The 26,567-nt window shown below is 50.3% G+C and overlaps 1 protein-coding gene across 3 annotated transcripts in view; it reads right to left on the bottom strand.

Annotated features, from left to right (window-relative positions):
* The window catches only part of CARD11 (caspase recruitment domain family member 11), a 113,030-nt gene that overhangs the window by 33,120 nt on the left and 53,343 nt on the right, over positions 1–26,567 (bottom strand). For 2 of the 3 annotated variants that reach the window (XM_004268968.4, XM_033426690.2), the window contains exon 2: positions 6,823–6,944. In XM_004268968.4, coding sequence (XP_004269016.2) covers positions 6,823–6,829 — 7 coding nt within the window. In that variant the 5' untranslated portion in view covers positions 6,830–6,944. Of the gene's footprint in view, positions 1–6,822; positions 6,945–22,384; positions 22,489–26,567 lie in introns of those variants that run through there. The other variant, XM_049699653.1, reaches the window with a different exon arrangement.

The raw sequence follows: 26,567 nt of genomic DNA, 5'->3' as shown, positions 1-26,567 counted from the left end.
ATGTAGTCCAATTTCTTTTTTCACTTGTGCTTTTGGTGTGTATCTAAGAAACCATTACTTAATTCAAGGTTATAAAAATTTACTTCTATTTACTTTTCTAAGAGTTTTATACTTTTAACTCTCACATTTAGGCCTATGATGCATTTTGAATGAACTTTTGTGTATGGTGTGAGGTAAGGGTCCAGCTGTTTTTTACATGTGGAGATTGAGTTGTTCCAGCACAATCTGTTGAAAAGATTCTTCTTTCCCTATTGAATGGTCTTGGCACCTTTGTCAAAACTCAATTTACCATAAACGTGAGTGTTCATTTCTGGACTCTCAATTCTATTCCATTGACCTATATGTCTATCCTTATGCCAGTACCACACTGTCTTCATTACTGTCAATGTGCAGTAAGTTTTGAAATTGGGAAGTATGAGTCTTCCAACCTTGCTCTTCCCATTTCAGATGTTTTGGCTATTCCGGTCCCCTTGCAATTCCATATGAATTTTAGGGATCAACTAGTCAATACTTGCAAAAAAAAGTAGTTGGGATTTTGATAGTGAATCTGTTGCATATGTAGATCAATCTGAACAGTATTACCATCTAGCAATTAAGTGTCATACTCCAAGAATATGGGATGTGTTTCTATTAATTTAGATCTTCTTTAATTTCTTTCAGCAATGTGTTGTAGTTTTCAGTGTACACTTCTTTTGCTAAATTTATTCCTAAGTATTTAAATTCTTTTTGATGGCATTGTAAATGTGAACTGTATTCTTAATTTTATTTGTTGAATAAAATTCATTGTTAACATATGGCTATGCAATAAATGACTTCTGTATATTGCTCTTCCATCCAGCAGATTTACTGAAATCATTTACTAGTTCTAACAGTTTGTTAGTGGATTCCTTATGATAGGATGTTTTCTATATGACTTTCCTATGTATAAGATAATGTCATCTGCAATTACAGTTTTACTTCTGTCTTTTCAATCTGGATGGCTTTTCTTTTCTTCTCTTTTTTTCCCCCTCTAATTTCCCAGGCTAGAACTTCTAACACAATGTTACACAGAAGAGGCAAGAATGCACATCCTTTTCTTGTTCTCTTTTTTTTTTTTTTTTGCGGTACGCGGGCCTCTCACTGTTGCGGCCTCTCCCGTTGCGGAGCGCAGGCTCCGGACGCGCAGGCTCAGCGGCCATGGCTCACGGGCCCAGCCTCTCCGCGGCACGTGGGATCTTCGCGGACCGGGGCACGAACCCGTGTCCCCTGCATCGGCAGGCGGACTCTCAACCACTGCGCCACCAGGGAAGCCCCCTTTTCTTGTTCTTGATCACAGGGGAAAAGCATTCGGTTTTCACTGTTAAGTATGATGTTACCTGGTTAAGTGTGTGTTTCAGACGTTCTTTATCAGGCTGAGGAAACTCCCTGAGTATTTTTGTCACAAAAGGACGTTTGATTTTGTCAAATGCTTTTTCTGCATCCAACTACCATATAGTTTTTAGTTTTGATTCTATTAATATATTACATTAATTGATTTTCAGGTATTAAACCTTGCATTCTTGCTGTGAATCCCAGCTAGTTATGGACGTGTTGGATTTGGTTTGCTAGTACATTTTTGAGCATTTTGGCATCCATACCTTATGAGAGATGTTAGTCAGGAGTTTTCTTTCCTCGTGATGTCTGACTGGTTTTGACATCAGGGTAAATTTTGCCTCATAGAATAAACTGGGAAGTGTTTCTTCCTCTTCTACTTTTTTGGAGAGTTTACGAAGAATTGGCATACTTTTGTCTTTTGTTTGGTAGAGGTCACCAAGGAAGGCTTTTCTTGGTAGGTAGGTTTTTTTTTTTTTTTTTGGTACGCGGGCCTCTCACTGTTGTGGCCTCTTCCGTTGCGGAGCACAGGCTCCGGACGCGCAGGCTCAGCGGCCATGACTCACGGGCCCAGCCGCTCCGCGGCACGTGGGATCTTCCCGGACCGGGGCACAAACCCGCGTCCCCTGCATCGGCAGGCGGACTCTCAACCACTGCGCCCCCAGGGAAGCCCCAGTAGGTAGGTTTTTGATTACTAATTCTTTACTTGTTGTAGGTTCCTGTTTTTCTTGAGTAAGTTTCAGTAATTTGTGTCTTTCTAGGAATTTGTCCATTTCATATAAGTAACCGAATTTATTAGAAACAACTGTTCATATTATTCCTTTATCTTTATTTTGCCTCTTATTTCTGTAAGGTTGGCAGTAATGTCCCTTCTTTTATTTCTGATTCTAGTAATTTGGATCATCTCTCTTTTTCTCTTGGTCAGTCTAGCTAAGGGTTTGTCAATTTTGTTGAAATTTCAAAGAAACAACTTTTGGTTTCATTCATTTTCTCGATTGCTCTTCTCTCCTCTAACTCGTTTATTTTCGTCCTAATAGTATTACTTCCTTTCTTATCCTTGCTTCAGTTTTCGTTTGCTCTTCTTTTTCTAGTTTCATAAAGTGGAAGGTTAGGTTACCGATTTGAGATCTTTTAAAAGTATTAACACTTATAGCTATAAATTCCCTTCTGAGCGAGCACTGCTTTAGTGACACCACTTAAGTTTCAGTATGTTGCATTTTCATTTCCGTTTGTCTCAAAGTAAATATTCTATTTTCTTGTGTGATTTCCTTGACCTATTGGTTATTTAGAAGTGTGATGTTTAATTTCCTATATTTGTTAACTTCCCAAATTACTCTCTGTTATTGATTTTTAATTTAATTCCATTGTGGTTGGTAAACATACTTTGGATCACTTCAATCCTTTTAAACTTACTGAAGTTTGTTGTATGGACCAGCATATGAAGAACATTCCAGGTGGGGGCTTGAGAAGAGTACCTATTCTGCTGTTAGGTGGCACGTACTATAGACAAGTCCAAGTTCAAGTCTCCTATTTCCTTGTTGATCTTCTGTCTATTGTTCTATCCATTATTGAAAGTAGAGTATTAAAAATCTCCATCCAGCTATTATTGTTGAATTTTACATTTCTCCCTTCAATTCTGTCAGGTTTTTTTTTTTTTTTTTTTTTTTTTTTTTTTTTTTTGCAGTATGCGGGCCTCTCACTGTTGTGGCCTCTCCGGTTGCGGAGCATAGGTTCCGGACGTGCAGCCCAGCGGCCATGGCTCACGGGCCCAGCCACTCTGCGGCATGTGGGATCCTCCTGGACCGGGGCACGAACCCGTGTCCCCTGCGTCGGCAGGTGGACTCTCATCCACTGCGCCACCAGGGAAGCCCCAATTCTGTCAGTTTTTGCTTCATGTATTTTGAGGCTCTGTTGTTTGGGTTAGGTTATATTTATAACTGTTATAACTTCCTGGTGGTTGACACTTTTATCATTATGAAATCTCTTCTTTATTTCTAGTAACGCTTTTGTTTTAACGTCTATTTTGTCTGATATAAGCCACTCTAGCTCTTTTATGATTCTTTTTAGCATAGTCTATATTTCTATCCTTTTACTTTCAACCTCCTTGTACCTTTGGATGTAAGGGTTTTTCTCCTGTAGATAGTACACACGTGATCTCGTTGTTTCAATCTAATCTGGCAGTCCCTTAATTTTTATTGGTTTATTCATTTTTAACTGTTGGATGTATTATTCCATTGCAAGAATATACCATAATTTATTTCTTCATTTTCCTATAATGGAGATTTAATTTCCCCCCCGTTTTTTACTTGAAAATTTAGCACTATTTATAATAGGAAAAAAACGTAGACAATCCAAATTCTTCAGCAGATACTCCATGACCCTCTTGCATATAGAATAACATTTTGAAAGTATGTGGTGACATAAAAAGATCCCAAGACATCGTTTATTTAAAAAACTAAAGGGAGGGAGGGAGACGCAAGACGGAAGAGATATGGGGACATATGTATATGTATAGCTGATTCACTCTGTGATAAAGCAGAAACGAACACAACATTGAAAACCAATTATACTCCAATAAAGATGTTAAAAAAAATGAAAGTAAATACGTACACACATACATGTGGTATAATTAAAAAATATATTTGGTCTTTGCCCCTGGTTCCCAGCACAGAGTGACAAGAGTGTGAATGCCTTTTGTATGGTAACAAGATAACTCTTGGGTAAGGGGCCCCTAGTAGCTTTAGGATGGGAGCTGAATGCCAGAAGAACCAGGCAAGTGATTAGAAGGTTGTAACTTTCAGCCCCACATTCCTGCCTCAGGGGAGGTGAGAGAGGCTAGAGATTGAACTCAGTCACCAACAGAGAATGATTTAATCCATCACACACGTAACAGCACCTTGATGAAAATCCCTCAGTGATGGGGGGCAAAGAGCTTCCAAGTTTCTGAATTCAAGCACACGCTGGGCGAGTGGCTCATCTCAGCTCCATGGGAACAGAGGCTCCTGTGCTCGGGACCCTTCCGGACCTCCTCATATGTGTTTTCATTTGTATCCTTTAAAATCAACTGTTATAATAAGTATAGTGTTTTCCTGAGTTCTGTGAGCCATTCCAGCAAATTACTGCACCCGGCGAGGAGGCTGTGGGAGACCCTGATTTAGAGCTGCTCAGGCAGAGGGCAGGTGGCCCTGGGTTTGGGGCCACCATCCTGGGGGGGGCAGGCTTGTGGGATTGAGCCCTTAGCCTGTGGCATCTTTGCTGCCTCTGGACAGTAAGTGTCAGAATTGAACTGGATTGCTGGACACCCAGTTGGTGTCAGAGAATTGGTGGATGTGTGAAACAATGACACGTATTTGGTGTCAAGAAAACACTGTACATTTGGTGTCAGAAAAAATATCACAACACAGTATAAACTCATTCATGTAATGCAATACCTATAATTATATAGCTAGGGGTGTGTGTGTGTGTGTGTGTGTGTGTGTGTGTGTGTGAAAGAGAAGGGGAGAGAGAAATAGGGAGAGGGGAGGGGAGGGGAAGAAGGAGGGAGGGGAAAAGTTTGAGAGGATCTGATTATACTGATTCTATCTAAGAAGAGGGAGGAATTCTGAGGTTACTGGCCAGGAGGACTTGGACGTTACCTATACTGTTTTAGCGTTTACAACACACACACCTATCGGTGTATTATGTGTAGAGTTTGAAAAAGGAGAAAAAGAAAAATGAACAAAGATGACAGCCAAGTCTAGGGAAATAGATACGCCGATATGTAACATCTGCCTTCCTGCCCACGCCCTCAGATGGCCACAGCCCCGACATCCTGTTTGTACCAGATAAACCCTCCAGCCACAGCCGACCGACCTGCTCCAAGAGGACCAACCCTGAGGCTGGGTGCACTCGTCCAATCCCTTGACCTGGGAATTTCCTATGGGCCAAAGAGACAGCGGGGCGGGTGAATGTGCTGCGGGGAGTTAGCTAGAAGGTGGCATCAGGGCGGCCACAGTGGAGGCTAGAACTTGGCCACAGTAAAGCAGAGCCCCAGGCAGGTCGAGGCTATGGAGGCGGAGGCAGCTGGTCTGCCAGGTGGAGCTGCAGTGAGAGACCCCAAGGGCCCCTGAGAATGGCCAGAGTCCTCTCTCTGGGTGTATAGCTCTACTTCCCAGCCCTGTAAGCCTTGGCCACATGTGATGTCTGGTCCTTGCTACAGACCTTCAAGAATCTCCCCATTAATTTCAGCTGGAGACTCGTGCATGAATATTCAACAGAGGCATTGTGTATCCAAAAAACCTGGACACCCTACAGATGTCCCGACACAAGTAGAGGGGGTCAATTATGTGCGTATTCAACGATGGCATACCCTACAGCAGGGCAGGGGAAAAGAACTCCGGCTTACGCGTCAACACGGACGGACCTCGGGGAGGTGACGCTGAGTGTAAAGGCAAGTCGCGAAAGATTACGTGCGACAGGGGAGCGCCCACGAAATTTCCCAAACATACGCAACTCAGCTATATGGTTGAGGATATACTGCAAAACTATACTGAAGAGCAGGGGTCTGATAAACGTCAGAAGGGTGAGGGCAGCAGGACGGCTGTGACATGGTGGGACACATAGGTGACACAGGTGATCCTGGGAAATACTGCTTCAGCTGGGACACGCGTGTCCATTTTACTGTTCTTTGTTTCACTGATACACGTACACATTTTTATGTGTGCGTGTGTGTGTGTATAAAAACGTATGAAATATTTCATGGGCAGAAACTTTGGATAGTGTAGCTAGGCTCAAAAGAAAAAAACCCCACCTTGACCACAATTTCAAATGTATTTCTCTTCTCAAACGCTTCCCTGTAACTCAGCCTGACTCGGCCCCGTCACCTGGAGGAACCTGGATGAAGCATCTGCTCAGAAACACTCTCTTAGACACCGAGGCCCTGAGCTTTAACAGCCTATCGGGCTGGACGGTCCTCCCTCCCCTCAACTGTAGCCAGAGTTGATGGCAACTCGGACAGTACCCTCAGCAGGGTCTGGCTTGGTCTTGAGTCAAACCATAGACCACATCTGTCTTTCTACACACAGCCAGAAAAAGCAGGTTCAAGCCTCCTGGGCCACATTCTGCAGGAAGGGCTATTCTGCTCAAGTTCTTACAGGCTCGAGGAGACTACCTGCCGGTGGACAAACTCCACGGCAGCCGCTGGTCTCACGTCCCTCCGCCATTTGTTGGAAACATGGACCGTGTGGCCCCAGCTGCTGCTATGATACAATTCAGCATCTCCGTCTTGACCTCCGAGCTGAGGGTGGACCCCCACCAGCCCCCACGGTCGCACCTCGCCTGACGGTCTCTGATTCTCCACCAGGTGCCCGCTCGCTCAGAACCTGCTTCCTGCACCTCCCTCGGCCTGGAACCCTCCCCTCCCTGCTCCCCTGGCAGGTCTCAGGTAACCTCGCTTTCTATTTATTTTACATAAAGGAGACACACGTGAAGTACCTGGCATAGAGTCGGCGCCCAATGGACAGGAGGTGACTTTTACTCCTTTTACTCCTTCTGGCTGGGGCTGGTCCTTCCCTGAGCCAGTTTCCTTCCGGATGTGGAGGTCTGACGGGCAGGATCTGTAAGAGGAAAGATAATATGACTTGAAACAAGGCCACAGGTTGGAGACAGAACCATTCAAGCAGCAAAGGGGCCCGCTGCTTTGGAAGCAAAGGCCACACAATCCCAGGGCCTGCATCTCTTCAGGTGACAGGGACGCGGTGGACTGTGGCCTGGAGCTGCTGGGGGAGAAGGGCTTTTGTTCCCACCGATGGACAGCCGGGAAAGGCCACTGGCCCCAGGTCCCAAGACTCTGGGAGTGGAGAGAAGGCCACCTGTGGGGCTGCTCACGGCCGGGTGGAAGCTCGTTAGAAGTCTTTGACAGAAGCATTTGCAGAGTGTAGAGGTTCTAATCAGCTAGTAATTCATCAGGTCAAAAGCAGCAAACCAAACTCCTGAGTCCAGAAACGTTCCCTTCACTGTGAGGGACGTCTCAGCTCTGCTCGCCGTGGTTTTGGGCAGGAACACGCCGTCACTTCCCCAGGGCGGCGTTCCTTACGGTGACTGGCAAGGCCGTCATGCCCAGCCAGTCCCTCCAGGAGCCCAGCTGGGGCTGTGGGTTTTGAGGGAAAGGGCCGGCTGTCCTTCTGGAGAAAGGGCGGTAGAGGAGGGGGGCGGGGGGGGGCGGGGGGGGAGGCGCAGACCCTGAGAAGGTCAGGAGGAGCTGACACCGGTCTTCTTTTTTTTTTTAACTTTTATTTTTTTAGTGGTTTGAGAGATGGCAATTTTATTTATTTGTTTATTATTTTTGGCTGCGTTGGGTCTTCGTTGCTGTGCGGGGCTTTCTGTAGTTGCGGCGAGCGGGGGCTGCTCTTCGTTGCGGTGCGCGGGCTTCTCATCGTGGTGGCTTCTCTTGTTGCGGAGCACAGGTTCTAGGCGCGCGGGCTTCAGTAGTCGTGGCTCGGGGGCTCAGTAGTTGCAGCTCACGGGCTCTAGAGCACAGGCTCGGTAGTTGTGGCGCACGGGCTTAGTTGCTCCGTGGCATGTGGGATCTTCCCAGACCAGGACTTGAACGCATGTGCCCTGCGTTGGCAGGCGGATTCTTAACCACTGTGCCACCAGGGAAGCCCCCGACACCTGTCTTGACAGCTGCCAGGGTACCCTTGGCAGACGGCTGCTCCAAACCCACAGCTCCACTCAGGGGTGACAGGGACCCTGGGATGCCATCGTTTAATCAGAAACTGGTTGGGTTTTGGCTTTGAGGCTTAATCATAGATGACACAAGATCTCCCAGGGCTGACAGCAGCTCTTCTCGTTGGGTGTCAGCTTGGATCGGAGTCAGCTGCTGTCTCAGACCCTCAGCCCCGGGGAGGTGGCGGCGACATGCTTCTACGGAGGGCACTGTCTCCTTGGTCTCCTCGGCTGTGGGGCCCGGGGCGAGGGCTGGGGGAGCAGGAGATCTACGGGCAGGGCCGTCCTCAGCCCAACAAACCAAGGCCCAGGGAGGCCCAGGGAAATGATACTTCTCTGTATTTGCATTAAACAAAGAAGTATGCATTTGCATTTTTCCTCTTTTGTAATCAGAAGAAAAACCTTTAAGAAAATTCATAGTAGGAGAGGTTTTAATTGCAGGAAAGGGAAAGCAGGTTTGTACTATCCGATGATGTGTCAATGTAGTTTGGGGAAACTGAGGCACAAGACACCCAGTAATGAGGCTGAACTTTCCATTTCTGCCCTTTGAATTTTGAGTTCACCCTCGAAGACTTGGTCCTGAGGTCGGGGAAAATGTATCGGCTACATCTCCTGAGCGATTAACTCATAGGTATGACATTTAACTGCTGGAAACATCATCCCTGTGTTTATAGACGACTTAGTCTGCCAGGCACTCGGCTAAGCCTAACTGCTCAAGAACTCTTTGAGACAGGTGGCTTTATCACCACCACCACCACCATCATCACCGTTATCACCGTCATCACCACAGTATAGCCAAGAAAGTCAAACCTGGGAGAGGTTCCAAGTCATATGATTAGCATGGAAGGCTGGATGTGGACTTAATCACTACCATACAGCCCCTAGAATTGCCTTTTTTAAAAAAGTTTACCTTTTAAATGACTCAAACCAGAACGTGTATGTACAAAATCTCCCTGAAATATCACTTTAACACACAAACTTAAGACAGAACTAAAACCAAGTTCTAAGATGCCAGACATTGGCTCAGGGTTCAAAAGAATAACTCCTGCTTCTCAAAAGAGGAGTCAATTGCTTGGGGAGTTATGAGCTCCCCGTCATTGGTGTTATTCAAGCACAGTCAGCCAGTGATTATTCACGCTCCAGGGAAGCCCATTGTGCAAGCAGAACTTGCATGCACAGTTTTTGTTCCCTCCCACATAAGAATAAACAGAGAGGCAAGGGGCACTTAAGGTTTAAGCAAAGTCCCCACGTGAAAGGAAGAGATCGAAATAGACAAACTGATACAGGAAAACGGCGTTAAGAGAAAACGGAAAAAATACAATCCAACAATTAAAATCCATTAAGAGATTAGATAAGATACTGCAGTCATAAAACAATAGTAGGGTGCTTTGACAAGGGAGCAAAGGACAAGAAAGAGTTCTTCATGATTAAAATAAAGTAGCCGAAGTTTATAATCGATAGAAAGTTTGGAAGATAAAGTCGAGGAAATCACCCCGAAAGTTAACAAAAAGTTAAGAGAAGGAAAATAAGAAAGGAGGAAAATGAAGTCAATTTAGAAGGTCTAATATCCAATAAATAGAAATCATGCAGAAATTATGCTTCCTTTCCTGTATATCTTGTGGGGATACAATATCAATTATAGGATGAAATTATCAGAGGAAATAGTATTAGAGGATTCTCCAAATGTAAAAACATGAGTCTTCAGTTTTATTTATTTTTAATTTATTATTATTATTTTAAAAAATATTTATTTAGTTGCACCAGGTCTTAGTTGCAGCAGGCGGGCTCCTTAGTTGCAGCACGTGGGCTCCTTAGTTGTGGCATGTGAACTCTTAGTTGTGGCATGCATGTGGGATCTAGTTCCCTGACCAGGGATCGAAACCGGGCCCCCTGCATCGGGAATGCGGAGTCTTATCCACTGCACCACCAGGAAAAGTCCTGAGTCTTCAGTTTTAAAGGGTCCTTTAAGTGCTCAGTACACTCAGTGGAAAATAACCTTCTCAGAATATCATTCTGAAATTTCGGGGCACCAGGGAATAAGAGAAGACCCTAAAATCCTCCTGGGAGAAAGCATTAGGTCATGTGCAAAGGACTAGAAGTAAGTTTGGCATCAGATCTTTCGACAGTAATGCTGGAAGCTGGGTGATGCCTTCACATTTCCAATGGAATATACTTCTAAACCTAGGATCCTATACCTACCCAAACTATTACGTGTGAAAAGAGAATGATGCTATTTTCAGAAAGGTGAGGACTCTAAACATTTATAGCCCATGCACCCTTTCTTAGAAAGCTACTGCAGGCTATGCTCCAGTAAAATGAGGGAATAAAACGATAAAGAAGAAGAAGGTATGAAGGCCAGGAAACAGAGCAGCAAGGAAAGTTGCAGGATGAGAGGGATGCAGTAAAAAGCAGCTGGCCAAGATTCTCGCAGGATCATGCAGGGCCCACTAGATGCAGACCGCCAAGGGGAAAATAATGAACCATGATCTGATATATTTCATAATTTGGGAAATATTATTATTAGGCAAATGACAGGTCTGAGAGTCAGAAAGAAAAAATTGAGGATAGGTACATTAAAAAAAACCTCAGCAAGTGAAAAAAAAAAGAGAGGCGATATTAACTTTGGAAAAAACAAAAAGATAGGAAAGGAGACATAATCTCAGCATACAACTTGCTTCAACACGAACAATATTTACCTGGTCACGATAATGTAACACGTAAAACTGATCTAAATGTACCGAGATGATGGCGGGGGTGGGGGGAGGCGAAGTGCATGGAGTGGGGAACTAGGAAAAGGGAGCTAAATTATCATCCACCTAAAGGCATGTCAATAAATAATGTCTTAAAACCGACATAGCGATAAATAGCAACATAAGCATATTATTTAGAAATAAGGAGGTAGGTAACAGAAGAAAACGACATGGAGAAAAAGAGAAGTGGCTGCCTCTGGGGATCAGGGCTGGGGATGGACGTTTTTCATGACAAGCCTACTTTACTTTTTATCTCTGCATGACGTATGTATTACCATGGTAAAAAAAAATTACCTATGTCAACAGTTGGAACCATTTAAGGCATTTCAGTATAAAGAATCAATCAGTTACCTCCATTCTCTGAACACGTACTATATTCTCCTTTTTGTAAAGCTTGTCAGACAGCTCACCCCTTCCCAAACCAGAAGCCCTGACCATGTGCCGGGCACGTCACAGATGCCACCTCGCTTAACACTCACAGGAGCCTGGTAAGGTCGGTTTTAGGATTCCCACTTTATGACGAGGAGGTCAGATCAGAGAGTTAAATAACAGGGTGAGATCCCACAGCCACTAAGTGGCAGAGCAGAGATTCCAGCTCAACCCTCACCGACTCAGCATCACCTGGTCTAAAACTCACCATCATCACAGCTAACACTGACGAGGCACAGCATCTAACCTAACTAATCAGATTCCTTGCCTCCTGGGCTCCATAGCTTTCTCTTTTTTTGCTTTATTCCCTCATTTTGCAGGAGCATATGCTCTAATAGCTGTCTAGGAAAAGGGACATGGTAGTTGCTACAAGCAGACACTGGGCTAAATGCTCCATGTGGATTATCTCGTTTACCACAACAACCCTATGAGGTAGATACCACTACAATCCCCAACGTATGGAAGAGGAAATGGGTTCAGAGGGGCTCAGCTACCTGTCACATGTCTGCTTCATCTTTCCATCCCCCCCTCACTTCCGCCTTCCCGGTAAAATTCAGCACGGGGCCTGACTCTTGGGAGATGCTCATTATATATTTGTTGGGTGAATAAATAAAAAGTCAGAACCTGAATGAAATAAACAAGGAGGCTGCAATGACTTCAGATCCAGGGAGTGCCAAGCCCTTTGGAAATGAGCTGTCTCCGTGGGACAGACATCTCTCCTCTCCGCGGGCTGCCCCAGCACAAAAGCTCCGGAATGAGAAGGGGGTCAACCATCAGTTAGATAAATGCGTCTCTGGTTCATTGATCTGCCTGGATGATTGGAGCGAGAGGCTTGAGATGGAGGGTTTAATTATTCCAGTGAAACCTCCGCTTAATTGAAAGGACTTCTGGCATAAAAACGGGTGAAAGATTATTAATAGAGAAGGATGTGGAGACACCGGTAAACACCAGCAATGTTTACTGTGTTTACAGCTCTGAAACGAAAGCTTAGTGGGAAAGAACCAGATGCAGCCCTTCCCGTGTGTCTCCTGCCTTACAACCTGTTTCATTCCTACAAAAAGGGCACTTAGAGAAGCAGCTAGAAAATTCCTCCTGCAAAATTCTTCTCTGGCATCCCAGTTAACTTTTTAACCTCTGTCTATCTCAGCTCATTCAACTGAAATATTGAGATGATAATATTTTCCATGAATTAACATGTGTATAGCAATCAGGAGAGCTTCGCTGATACATATTTTGAAAGCAGCAATTATCACTTTAAATTCACAGTGTAGTGGCAGACACTGCCAGCTGCCGACCCAATATCCTTTCTCTCTTACTTATCAACAGAGCCCCAATTCTGTTGGGAGCATTACTATATCCACCTTAAAAAAAAAAACCAACAACTGTATTTCTAGCCTCCCTTGCAGCTAGAATTGTGGGTGTGTGACACAATTCTGGCCAGTGAGATGTAAGTGGAAGTTTCTGGGTGAGACATCTAGGAAGGGTCTGTAGAGGAGGAGGAATCGGGTGAGAAGCACCTTTAGTTTGTCCCTGTCTTCCTATGTGGAATGTGGATGCAATGCCTGGAAGAAGAGCAGCACTCTTGTGAGCATGAAGACAAAGTCCGCACTCTAAGAACGGCTGCATAGGATGCTTCACGGACTTTGGGTCCAAGCTAGCCTTTGAGTTCTTGGTTCATGAGAAGAATAAAAACCCTAGTGTGTATAAAACTGTGATTCTGTTTCTATAACTTGCAGCCAAAAATCATCCCAGCAGATACACATTACAAACAAGATCTAAGCCTTCTGAGAAAATCACACTGGTCCCAGCCACACATTCTTAAGCCCTGCAATCTGAGAAACTTCCTATCTATTTGTTCCTGTTCCTTTTTTTCTAGATACAAAACCAGAGTAAGCAATCAATAAGGACTAAGTACTGCCCATGTACAGAGGCCTGCAGGGGACAGAAACAAACAGCATGACCCCGAGGGAGATGGGGCGCTGCCCAGGAAGTGCTAACTAACACCACGCCGTTGTCCAACGCATATGCCGGATGATTTATCCCACCCGCTGGGTCCGGCCTCAAATCCGGAGCCGTGCCCCTCACTTTTCAGCCAATCTCTGGTCACGTCTCCGGCCTCCATCACATCCACTGGAATCCATCTCTTCTCTTTACTTCTCTTTATTCCACACGCAACCCTCCCCCCAACTCGAGTTACAGCCAAACTTCTCAGCCGTCATCCGAGGCATGTCCTGCCCTTCAGCCTAGGGCACTGCCCACCACCCCCGGGGCATCTCCTTGGGCACCAAGCCACCCGACACTCCTCAAGGTGCTCCCCCCATCCACTTCCAGGTGACCCGGGCAAAGGGCCAATGGCTTCTGTGGCATGAAAATGTCTCAACTTGATAGCTTTTGGGAAAAGAGGAAGCATCTATGGGTAGTCAGGATTTGGGGGTGGTTGGGGGACATGGCAAACACCGGCCCTCCCCCTCCCCAGGCCCTGCCGCATATCCGGACATCTCCTGTAGTGGCTTCTGACTTGCACCCATCAGGGCAGAGGTTTGGAAGGGCGTACACCTATTGCATGACCCAAGGTTATTGCTCTGCCGTCTACCCCCTCCAGCTCTCATTTTCCTACCACTACTGCAGAGAAGCTTTTGTGAAAAGCAGAATTAGGAATGACAGACTTAAGTTGTTCTGAAATGTGTATCAGTTCATCACATTGGCTCTTTAAAGCATTCGCTCCATCTAGATTCCAGAGCTGCGCACACAGCAGACCGACAGCTCCGACGGTCTCCGTGAGCCGTGGCTGGACACCCCTTGGCCAAACCCAGAGCCCAGCGTGAGGTCACCCGCTCTCACTCCTGAAGGGCAGCTTTGCTCCGGGCCAGCCCCGATGGTAACGAAACACTGTTTTCTCCTGCAGGTGCCTTCCAGGCCTGGTCAGCAAGCCCGCCTTGGCCACGGGGGCTGTCAAGTCACCGAGACCACCAGTTGGTTCCAATTCCGGAGCCCTCCGTGCTTTCAGAGAGAGACGTTGGCTTCATCTAAGCGAAATTCTAGCACAGGAGAGGTGGGTGGAAACCATGAGTTGCTTTCTGGGTTGGGGTCTGGGTGAGGCAGTTTGGAAGGGACAAAACTGGACATGGGGCAGACACAGCCCTAAACGTGAGCGCTGACAAGCAAAGTCCTGCTCCTGGGAGGCTGGGGGCTGGCACGTGAGTGTGGGCTGAGCCCAGCGGCCCCGAGCATCTGCTAAGTGAAAAGGCTGGGTCCTTGCATTTCGTAGGAAAGGTCACCAGCGTCATCAAATAAGCAGCCCACTCTTAGAGCAGCCAAGAATGAGAGCTGGAAGTTTCTGTGGAGGCCACGTGCAGACTTAAACCTCCCCCTTTATCTCCTGCTTGTCTCGCCTGGCTGCACAGGAATCCCACGGGAGCCTGGGACAAGGTTAAAAAAGGAAACCAGGCGGGGGCCCAAGGCCTTTGGACGTCTATGGGGGCATGTCTGCAGAGTCTGGTAACGAGGACACGTCAGAGTAAACTTGAAGCAGGAGAGTGGGAGCCTCACTCATTCAGCCATCCATCCACCCATCCACCCATCCATCCATCCACCCATCCATCCATCCACCCACCCATCCAACCATCCATCCACACACCCATCCATCCACCCATCCACCCATCCATCCATCCATCCACCCACCCATCCATCCATCCACCGACCCATCCAACCATCCATCCACCCACCCATCCATCCATCCATCCATCCATACACCCATCCACCCATCCATCCACTCATCCATCCATCCACCCAACCATCCATCCACCCATCCATCCATCCACCCACCCATCCATCCACCCATCCATCCACACACCCATCCACCCATCCATCCACCCACCCATCCATCCACCCACCCATCCATCCATCCACCCACCCATCCACCCATCCATCCACCCACCCATCCATCCATCCATCCATCCATACACCCATCCACCCATCCACGCATCCACCCATCCATCCATCCATCCACCCATCCATCCACCCACCCATCCATCCATCCACCCACCCATCCATCCATCCATCCATCCACACACCCATCCATCCATCCACCCATCCATCCACCCACCCATCCATCCATCCACCCACCCACCCATCCATCCATCCATCCATCCACCCATCCACCCATCCACCCACCCACCCACCCATCCATCCATCCATCCATCCACCCATCCATCCACCCATCCATCTACCCACCCATCCATCCACCCATCCATCCACCCATCCATCCACACACCCATCCATCCATCCACCCACCCACCCATCCATCCATCCATCCACCCATCCATCCACCCATCCATCTACCCACCCATCCATCCATCCATCCACCCACCCATCCATCCATCCATCCACCCACCCATCCATCCACTCACCCATCCACCCATCCACGCATCCACCCATCCATCCACTGAATTCAACAAGCATTACTAGCAGAGAATGACAGAAGTGTAAGAAAGAGACTATGAGAAGGTTCAGGAGAAAAAAAAAGAAAAGGACAAGTGAGGATAAGACACAAGTGACACATTTAGGGATGTTCAGAGCAGAGCAAAGGAGGCAGAGAAAGAAACTTGAAGGAACAAAGGTAAGAGAGCCTCGCAGATTCATCGGAAGAAGAGGTGAGAGAAAGGTGGGAGCAGTGACTGGTGGAGAAGGGAAAAAAGGATGAGGGGCCTGGACCACAGCCGGGCGTGGCGCTTATTTTAAAGGTGAGCATTAGCTCTGAGAATGCAAATGAGAGGCACAGTGCAGCGCGTTGGGGGAGGGCTGGGGAACGCAGGTCAGTCGAGTTACCCCCCGCAGCTCACACGGAGTTATCGCCAGGGCCCAGAGCTGCATCCTTTGAGGCCTCGGGGCGAGCAGGCTGAACACAGAACAAGCACAGCTCTCTCCCTTCTGCGTTTATAAAACACACTGAAAATCTACTTAGGACCGATATGGCGATCAATTTAAAATGCATTTCTAGTCGCGGGGCCGTCTATTTTTTGAAATGTCATGAGGACAGGTAAACGCAGTAATACTCCTAAACACATTTCCATGTGTTTGAACACAATGCTGCCAATGACTTCAATCAACTAGGCTAATATCTAGAAAAAGGCACATTCCAGGTCTTCTTATACGGGCACAGGGTGGTCGTTGGAGGCTGGGGTGTTTCTGATTCTCCCACCACCATCCGGGCAGAATACCAACTGCTGAAATCAGGGAGGTCACCCCGGCCGCAGCAGGGAAGCCAAGGAGGAGGCCTGAGGCTCTGGCTTTCCCGGGCTGCACGGGGGCTGCCACAGCCTCTTTCTAGAAAAGCCTTTGGGGCCAGTCGAAACGCCAGTGCAGGAAGCAGCAGACCAGGCTTTTATGTAGATCTCAGACTTCCGTGAACACCCCGAGGTGTGCAAGGCTTGAGGTCAGAACTGTACTTTCTCAGACCACAGTCCCCGGGGCAGATTTCCAGGCAGCAGAAGAAAAGAAAGCAGGAGGTGGTGAAGGCTGGGGGAGAGTGATTCTAGGAAGACTCCTGCCGCTGTCGGCTTAGAGAGCTAGGGGACTGAGGTTCCACATGAAGCACCCCCCCGCCCCCCCTCCAACAAGATGTAACTCCTGCCCTCCAGAGGTTAAAATACATTGTGTTTGTGGGTGGGAAGTGACATGGATTTCCCCACTTCCCCGTGAAAAAAAAAAGATGGGGGCCGTGGGAGAATGACCGTAGGAATTCTACTCTAATCAAACAAAAAGAATCAAACCAAAAAATCTTTGCCTCAAGAGAGAAAACCAGCAGCTTCTGCCTCCCTGTGTTCTAGAGGAAAAGATATGGTCCTGGACTCTGCCATTTTTCAGCTGTGTGGCCTCGAGCACGTTGCTTAACCTCTCTGAGCCCCCACTTATCGTTCTGTAAAATTGGATACGGAGCACCTACGTCTTAGGGTTGCTGCAGTGCACACAGGGAGGCACTTAATCAATTATCACTTGGTCCACCCTTTCGGAAGCCCGTGGCAAACTCAAGATGGAGAGAAGTCTCTGTATAATTATCTCCACACCAAACAGATTTTAGAGAAAAACTTTATAAAGGTCTGTCCTCAACCCTTCTGTCTGGGCTTCTGATTTGCGACTCTCCCACCTGGTGCTGTGAGCATCTGTCTACCATGTTGCTTGCGATACTCTGGGCAGCACCATCTCCTGCTTCCCTGCACACCCTGTGGTCTAGCAAGTATCTTGCACAAATAGGCGCTTCATATTTATAAAGTGACTGATTTCCAGTGGATAAGTGCTGGCTCTCTTGTTATAGTTTCCTCTCTTCGGTGGATGAGACCTTTCTCTCCGCGGCGTGGGGAGGGTTTTCACACGACAGCCGGCCGACAGGACCGTATGACCTTCAGTCGTACCGAACTGGTTTTGCTGTGCCTGCAATTCAGATCTAAGTGCCAATCTATCTTGTAGTGTCAGTCAGTGGTGGACCTGGAGAGTCTAGAATACCCATCCCTCAGACAGAGAAAGACAAATACCATGTGATATCGCTTGCACGGGGAATCTAAAAAAAAGGGTACAAATGAACTTATCTACAAAACAGAAATAGAGTTACAGATGTAGAAAACAAACTCATGGTTACCAGGGGTTGGGAGGGGAGGGATCAACTGGGAGACTGGGATTGACAGGTACACACTACTATATATAAAACAGATAACTAATAAGGACCTACTGTAGAGCACAGGGAACTCTACTCAATACCCTGTAATGGCCTGTACAGGAAAAGAACCTAAAAAAGAGTGGATACACGTATGTGTATGACTGATTCACTCTGCTGTACGCCTGAAACTAACACAACATTGTAAAGCAACTACACTCCAGTAAAATAATAAGTAAATAAAATAGAATACCCATCCCTCCAGCTTCTGACCTACAGGGCAGAGCCATCTTGTCACGAACCATCTCCACCGGGTGAAACGCAGAAACGCCCGCGCGGATCCTCCATTCTGTTGGGGAGAACCCTCCACCTGCCTTCACTCGCCCCAACACATCGCGTCAGCGTTATGGCAACCACCGGTTTTTTGCAACGTGCTCCTTCCGTGGGCCACTCCTGGAGTCTGAAGCACCTGCCGCATTTTCAAGGAGACCCGGTTCTAGCCACTGGGGCGCTGGGGTTCCGTTTGTGGAATCCTGATTCTTTGAAAATGGATAACCCGACACCAGCCGGCATTTTGGGGCGTAGGCCTCACGCGTCACCCCTCACTGTGGGAGGTGACAGGAAGTACAGAAACTGTGTCCCCAGCGGACCTTCAGAAGAAACACTGCTGGACCTCAGGCACAAGGCCTGCTCTGCCATGGGTGCCTGACCCCCAGTGGGCACCGGCTCCGGATGTGAGGAGGGCACAGAGTGGCTCAGGAATAAAACCCCCGGCGGACGGAGCAGGCGGATCTAAGAGGAGACTGCTGCAGGGTGAAGAGCTGGCGGGCCTGCCCTCCGGGAGATCGCGGGGTGCGCTGGCACCTGACCTAGGACGACTCCAGACGGCGGGGGCCTGCTTCCCGGCAGGAAAGGGACAATCAAGACGCCGGTGATGGAAAACTGCAGGACACAGCGGCGAGTTCTAGTTTGTAACTGGGCAGGAAACCAAGAGAGGCGCCTCACTACCCAGCACGTCCGCTGGTTCGGAAAAGGACTCAGAGGCAAGCTCCGAATAGCGACAACGACCGTCTCCCGATCCTTCTGGGGCCGGTGGCCCAGCCTGGGGCGGCTCCGGACGCCCGAGTTTTTCTATTTCCCCTTCGTCTCTGCGTCCTGCGGCAGCACCCTCACTTACTGGAGGCATTTTTAGAAGAATAACAGTGCTCTCTTTGCCACTGCTATTACAACAGTAAGCGTTTCCCTGCGAGGGAAGTGAAATCCAAACCAGATTTTCTGTCCTGAGATGCTCTGCTAAAGAGATGGCAAGGGAGTAGGCTCGTTCAAACGCATTCGTGGGGCATCCGCTACACTGGGAGAGAAACAGGCTTGCGCAATGGAAAAAGCGTCGGAGAGGGGGAGGGGGAGGGGCAGGGGCAGGGGAGGGGGAGGGAGGAGGTGGAAGAGAGACTCAGAAAGGGTCTCCCTACTCAAAATTACCTCTGAAATACACGGCTCTCTCACGGAACGGGGCCCCCTTCCTTGCTTCCACCCGTGCGGCCCCACATTTTAATGGGCTACCCCTTCGGACAATCAAGGGCTGGCTGTAATTAACCGTTACAATGTCCTCAGGAGCAGAGCGGAACCGCAGCTCGGGAAGGCTGGCCAGAGCTGCACCTTCCTGCCCCGTGCCCCTCAAAAGGGGTGGCTCGGAGCTGTCAGGGCCACGGGCTGGAACCGCCCTGGGGGTGGGCGGGGGCCACGGGCCAAGTTCCCGCTTCTCCCACCTCCCTCTGCCCAGCCCCCCTTCCAGTCCTGCCAGCCGCGAACCCTCAGCACCGAGACCCTAAGCACAAAGCCATCTTCCACACACACAGTGGAAGACGATTAGGCCGTAAAAAAGGAACGAAGTACTGACCCACGCTGCAACGCGGACGAAAACATCGAAAGCATTATGCTGGGCGAGAGAAGCCGGACTCCAAAGGCCATGTACTGTAGGATTCTGCCGACATGAAATGTGCCGAACAGGGAACCGCACGCAGACACAACTCCACCGACTGGCGGTGGCCAGGGGCTGCGGTGGAGGAACGGAGGGGGTGACCGCTGACGGGTATGGGGTTTTATTTGGGGGTGACGAGAATGGTCTGGAGCTAGACAGAAGTCGCGGCTGCAGGACACTGTGAACGTGCTAAATACCAAGGAACTGTTCACTTTAAAACGGTGTATTTTGTTATGCAAATGTCACCTCAAACCAAATCACATCGCGTCAATAAAAACAGCTACGATGGGTCGCCAACCAAGACTAACCCGAACCCTTCAAACCATCAGTTCTGATGAACAAGTCAGGAAATCGCGGCCGGGGGAGGGGACACCCCGGGGGGGGGGGAGGGGAGTCACGTGCTCGTCGAGTCTTTCTCCGTCGGCTTTTAAACCTCCGGTTCCGGAAGACTGGGAATCCTGCGAGGGGCTCCTGAGGGCCTCGGTGTCCAGGAAACGGCGAGAGAGAAGAGGGGGCAGCAGAGGGAGGTGGGGCGAGGCTTAGAGGTTGGGGCCAGAGAAAAGGGAACCGGAACTCAGACCTTTATTTAGTACCCGCAGGTGCGGGGCCGAGAAAAGGGCAGAGAAATATAGCAAGACGCCGCAGTGAACGGAGGAGTGTTGGGGGCCGGGCGCCGGGAGGGCTGCGGAAAGGGGGAGCCAGGAAGGACTGCCCCTGTCTCTGCATCCGTGTCAGTCACATCCCTCCTCTGGAAGCTGCCCGGCGCCACGCACGTGAACCTGAGCAATTTCCTGTAATCGGCTCACCTGTTTTGAAGCCACACGCGAGCTCGAAACATACAAATACCGAGACTCACATTTTCCACGTAGCTGTGCGCGATCAGGGGAGTCAGGAAGAGAAGGCAACGTCGCAAAACGTCTCCAAACACGCTGACTTTCCTTCCGAGGAGGGCTGGTGTCGCCCGCCTCTCTCTGAATGGTCTGCTGTGACAAGGTGTCTTTGATTGAACTTGGTCGGGGTTGGAGGCTGGTGGGCGTTTCTTTGTCACTTTCTCTGCCACCAGGCACCAGCAAACATGAACCCGTGTTTTTCTGACGTTGCATCCTTCCCACACAGTGGGGGTGCAAATAACTTGACCAGTCTCTGAAAGTAACAGTGATGGGAATGCGGGAACCTTTACGCTCAGACGTCACCTCTGGCTTCTTGCCATGTGAGCGAAAGCTGATGGATCAAGGTGCAAACTGGAAAGACTTTTTTTTGGCATGTGGCAAATGACACAATCACCAGGAACTAAGGCACCCATCAAAGCGGCACCCAGACGCTGTAGACGGTTACTGACTTGAGGCCGTTAGAGATGCTGCGTAGCAAGGGGGTCGGGGGACCCCGCTGCTTTTGTGATCGTTGAACGAGTCCACGCAGGAAGCCAGGCTTGTGAGCCGGCCCCGGTTTCACCCGGCAGGCGGTGACACGTCTGCACAGGACGCTTCCACGACCCAGCTGACTTCTTCAAACCAGTGACGTCAGTTGGATTCCCCCCCCCCCAAAAAAAAAACTAGACTCCGGTCCCTGATAAGCAAAAGACCCCCAGGGGCTGCTGCGAAAGTTTCTTCAGCCTCCCAGGACCCACTGGATTCCTGAAGCATGTCGTTAGGAAATGAGGAACCTTCTCAGACGCCTCCAAGAGGTACTGCGGGGGCGACGTCCCCCTGGGGGCCTGGTCCTTCTGCCTGCTTGGTAAGCCGCTCGCCCCGCACTGCGCCCTTCCTCCCCGGATTCTGGATCAAACGTCTCCTGCCTGGCCTGGCTCTGCAGTCTCTCTCTCACGCCATTCGGCTTGTGGGCAGGGCCTGGGCCTGCGTTAGCTGTTGGACAACGCTTAGCAACAGGCTCGTTTCTCTGCGTACGGAACCTCAATAAACCTCGGAGGAACTGATTGAAAGGTGCTCCCCGGGGAGGGCAGGAACCCCAGCGAGGGCAAAGCTGTGAGGCTGCGAGCTGCCGATAAAGGCAAGGGCCCCAGCTTCTGGGAACAGATGCACACACACTTCCCCTCCACCCAGCTGGGCTGCGGGCATCTCACTCCTTCAACAGGAACACACGCCGGGCACCCGCCCCCACTCCTTGGCCCTCTGCACCGCCCTCCCTCAGAAGAAAGTTAAAAAAAAACCCAGCACGTAAAAATGAGAGCGTTCTGGTCCAAATCGGTCATCAGGCATTGACTGAAAGGCTTCTCTGGGCTCAAGTCCACGCTCTGTGCAGTCAAAGCTACAGCATAAAGTAACTGCCCCAGCGCCCACTGTCGAGCCTCCCGTGTTGTTGAGGAAATTAAGATGGAAAAAGAACACGCGGGAGCCACGAGAGCTCATGCTTCGGAGAGCACGACCGATCGGCGAGGGGGCTGGCGGGCTCCACGGCAGCCCCCAGACCTGCCACAGAAGACGCTCCCTGACCGAGGATGTGGATTTGCCAGCTGAGCACACAGGTGTCAGAGTAGAGGACCGGCCGGTTGGAAAGTATACTCACGTGCTTGCAAACTAGCTCGGCCCCAGGTCTGGCTACGGGGGTCTCTCCGTGGTCCTCTCAAATTCCCTCTCCTCCAGCACAGTGGCTGCCAGGCCCCCAGAAAGCGCTGATGCTGCAGGGAGCAGTGCCCCCCCCCCGGAAGCTGGCGCAACACCCCACTCACAGGCTGCCTCTGTTTTTAGCAGGGGCCGAGGTGTGGGCTGGGGTGGGCTGCCATACTTCCCTTTTTATTTTTGTTCTGAGCAGAGGCTGTGGGTGACTTTCTGCAGAGGGGGAGGCTGGGAGAAGAGGAGGAGACTGTGTTCTCTCCGGCAGGGGGCGCGCTGCGGAGAGCGGGAGCCGTGGCTGCCCTGCGGCAAGGTGAGGATGGGAGGGCAGGAGCTCAGCCCCGCCCTTCCTGCTGCCCCCGCGGCTGTGCAGGCCCTCACCCCGGAGACCACGCTCCTGGCTTTGAACTGCACCGAGGAGGAAGGCCAGCTGATGGGAAGTGCGGGGCCTAGAACATTCCAGGGAGGATGCTCCTGTGGGCCTCACGCGGGGCTTCCCAGAGCCAAATACACCATCACCCTCTTTTCTCCTCCAACATCTCGTCCTCCCCTGCCCGCATCCGCCTTGGCCACTGACCCAGCTCCTCTGACAACCGTGTCTTCTCTCTGCCCAATCCAGCTGGACCTCCACCGCGGGCTACAGCAGGGCTGGGACCCCCACCCCCCCGCCAACCCCGGGCAGGCCCTGCAGTATAGATGCCTGGAGGAGCACGGGTTGGCAAACTCTCAGTGAGAGTGCAAGTTAGATTGCGGTGACGGGTGACAGTCGCCCGCCTGCCTGGCCTGTCCGAGCATCCTGCACAAGTAGGTGATTAAAGGTTGGCCCTCCCCCTTTCCTAGAAGCCTGCGGGGCCCCGCTGGTCCCACAGCTAGACAGGAGCCTCTCACCCTGTTCTCTGCGGCCCTACACAACAGAGCCCAGACCTACCAGTTCTGCCTAATTCCTCTTATTTTCCAGTCTGTAGCCTTTCTGTTCCTAAAAATTGCAATATGGCCAGTAAGCTGCATGCATCTTAAATTTAATGAGTTTTGCAAAGAAGACACCCGTCACCAAGACCCCGATCAAGAAACAGGGCACGGCCACCACCTGATCAAGTGCCTTCACGGCCCTTCATCCTATTCCCCACGCCCACCCCAGAGGCAGCCACGACTGTGCTTTCCGTTTTACCTTTTTCTGGAACTCAGGAAAATGGATCAGCACGGCCAGCTCTCTCTAGGGTCTGGCTTGTCCCTTTCTGTCCACTGATGTGTGGATCACGGTTTAGCCATTTATCTGCTGACGGACATTTAGGCTGTTGGCCCGATTTGTCTATTGGGACATTCCTGTTTGCATCTTTCCGGGGGCACATGTTGTCATGTCTTCTGACGGGTCGTCTGGGAGGTGCACGCTGAACTCTGTAAGAAGTCCCCACTCTGTTTCCCGAAAAAGTGGCCCTGTCACCCTGCCTTCCCACCAGCGGTCGCTGGCAGGTGGGTGTCTGGTGAGAGACCCCTTCCTGGTTCACAGGCGGCCGCCTTCTCGCTCTGTCCTCACGTTTCCTGAGATCGTGGAGGGCAGGGGAGCTCTGCTGTCTCCTCTTCTTCTAAGATCACTAATCCCATCACGAGAGTCCCCCCCAGACCTCATCTAACCCTCATCCCTCCCGAAGGCCCCGCCCCCAAGTACCATCCCGTTGTGGGTTTGGGCTTCGACATGTGAACTCGGGGGCCCAGCGTGCAGCCCACAGCCCGTGAGAAGCGGCGGGAAGTGCTGCCGGTTTGGCTCCGCACGGGACGAGGGGGGACTCGCTGTACCTCCCGTGGGCTCAGGGCCCCCTCGTTACCTGCTGTGCTGTGAGCATCATTGGGTCTTCGTCAACGGAGTGACGACTCCCTGAGCCAATCAGGGGGAGGTAAGCACAGCGTGAAGATTCAGTCTTACATGGTCAGAGCCCACGCTAACGGAGTTTCAGAGCTGGCAGGGTTCTCGGGGGCCGTTTCAGGCACCAGCACGGCCTCGCACGCCCCAGGGGCCGAAGGAGCCAAGGTGAGCTGAAGGACCGTCTGAGTTACAGCCCTGCGAGAACGGCTCCGTGCCTGGTGGGCCCTCCGTCCGTGTTCTCTCCTGCCGCCCACCCCAGTGGGACAGGGCCCTCTGCCCTCCGTGTTGCAGAAGACGGTCCGCAGGTGGAGGCGTCGAACGCCGGGCCTGGGACCCCCAAAGGGGTGAAGGGAGGAGCAGGGACTGACGGTGGTCTTCCACTGACCTTCCATCACCCCCCCGCCCCCCCTTCTCCCCTTGGAAAGGGTGATCCTTCCAAGCTCGGGCAGGACAGGCCGCAAGGATGACGTCGCCAAAGGCAAGCGGAGAGAAGCTGCCCCGTCTTGGGGGAGATTTCAGGGGAAAGGACGTTCACCCATGTTCCCGGGGGGGACCAGATGCCCTCGAAGTCCCTTCCAACTCTAGGATTCTGAAACATGCCCCGTCGGAGAGACCAAACGTAGATGGCAGAATTTTTCCACGACTGGGTGAGGAGATTCTCGCTGGGCTCTTCAAAGGCCCACAAAAGGGATGTAGCCAACATCCAAGGGCCCAAGGAGCTGAATTCTTCCAGGAAGAGGGGTTACTCAAGGCCACGGTGGACAGGGTGCCCAGAGACCCCTCAGAGAAGCAGCAGTAACCAAGTGACCCATGAAAGGAAGTGGCACTGAGAGTTTCCTGCACACACACCTGGGGAGGTTCGAGTCTGAGCTTGTGGGTGATGATTTTTCTAGTATGGCGAGAACAGAAAAGAACAAAAAACAGCTGGCTCTGCAATAGAAAACCGCCTCATGGGAGCTCGGTGACCCCGGAGACGAAACAGCCGACGTGGACTGGCGGCTTCGGTGTAGGAACCTCGTCCCATCTTTCCCACCGGCGGTCCCGCTGAGGCCCAGTTCTGCCCAAGGACTTGGGTTCAGCCTCCTCCCCGCGCTGTTTGCTTATTTATCTCCGCCTTGAAACCGCGGTCCTGAACAGCACAGGCCCTTCACTGCTGACTCAGTTGCTGGAGCCCAAACTCATAAAATCCTATTTCGGAAAGGTCCAATGATTTTATTTTCCGATCATAAATATGAACTTTAATTAGCAGCTTGCTAATTAGCAGTTGCCGTGGAAACAGAGAGGGGAAGAGAGCATATCCCGCGAAAAACAGAGCCGGCCTCCCGTTAACTCTCGCCTCTCCCTCTGCCCCTCACCCCCTGCAAGGCCTGGAGAGCAGAGAGGTCATCTCAGCCAGAAAGGACGGGGGCCAGGAGCTCACTCAGGCAGAGAACTGGATGTGGCCGTGGGCTCAGATGTCTCCTCTTTGGGTTGGTGAGAAGTTCCCGGGCACGCTGGCCTGGTCAGAGGCCCGGCTCTGTCTGCCCGGCAGAACGAAGGGGCTGGGAAGAAAGTGGAGTCTTTGCCAAGAAGCGAAGGAAAAGCCACTAGAGCTTCGAAAGAGCTCAGTGACTCTCCTTGACGCTGAACACTGGTGGGTGAGTGACTTCATGGTGCCCACACTTTACACAACACGCCAGACCCGACACCCACCCCGTTCCTCCAACTGCCCCTCCTCGGTTCCTCTATAAATAGGAGCCCATAAATAACGTATAAACAGTTTATCTATAAAACGGGAATAATAATGCCCAGAGCTGGCGGAATTTTAGTGATGATTAAACACGTTTCTAAAGCAACTGCCTGGAATATAATAGATACTCAATTAATGGGAGCTTTCATCATTATCAACCGTGTACGAGTTCATTAGTTAAACCCAAAGTCGAGAACTTCCTAACATCTGACGTCCTATTAAGAAGAAATGGACTATTGCAAGCATTATCCAAGAAGCTGAGGTGAAAACGTGATTGTTAATTTCCTAAACATGATGGGGAAAAAACCCAGTCCGTATGGTTGGTGGTGAAACGATGCTAACATCAACAGGAGTGTGTGCTGCATTAGTGTCTAAAATCCAAGCATGTGTGGATGGTGTGACACGTGTCCTTTACAGGACACGGGAGCAGGTGCACGGACTACCAAACACGAGCACCTGTTGGATGTGAGAAAGGGCCACACCCTCTCCTGATGGAGTCTGCAGCGGCAAACCTTAGACCTCTGTACCCAAGGCACATGAGATTAC

Source organism: Orcinus orca, chromosome 16 (genome assembly GCF_937001465.1).
Source record: "Orcinus orca chromosome 16, mOrcOrc1.1, whole genome shotgun sequence".
Classification (NCBI taxonomy): domain Eukaryota; kingdom Metazoa; phylum Chordata; class Mammalia; order Artiodactyla; family Delphinidae; genus Orcinus; species Orcinus orca.
The sequence above is the reverse complement of the archived record's forward strand: the minus strand, read 5'-3'. Positions and strand labels throughout refer to the sequence as shown.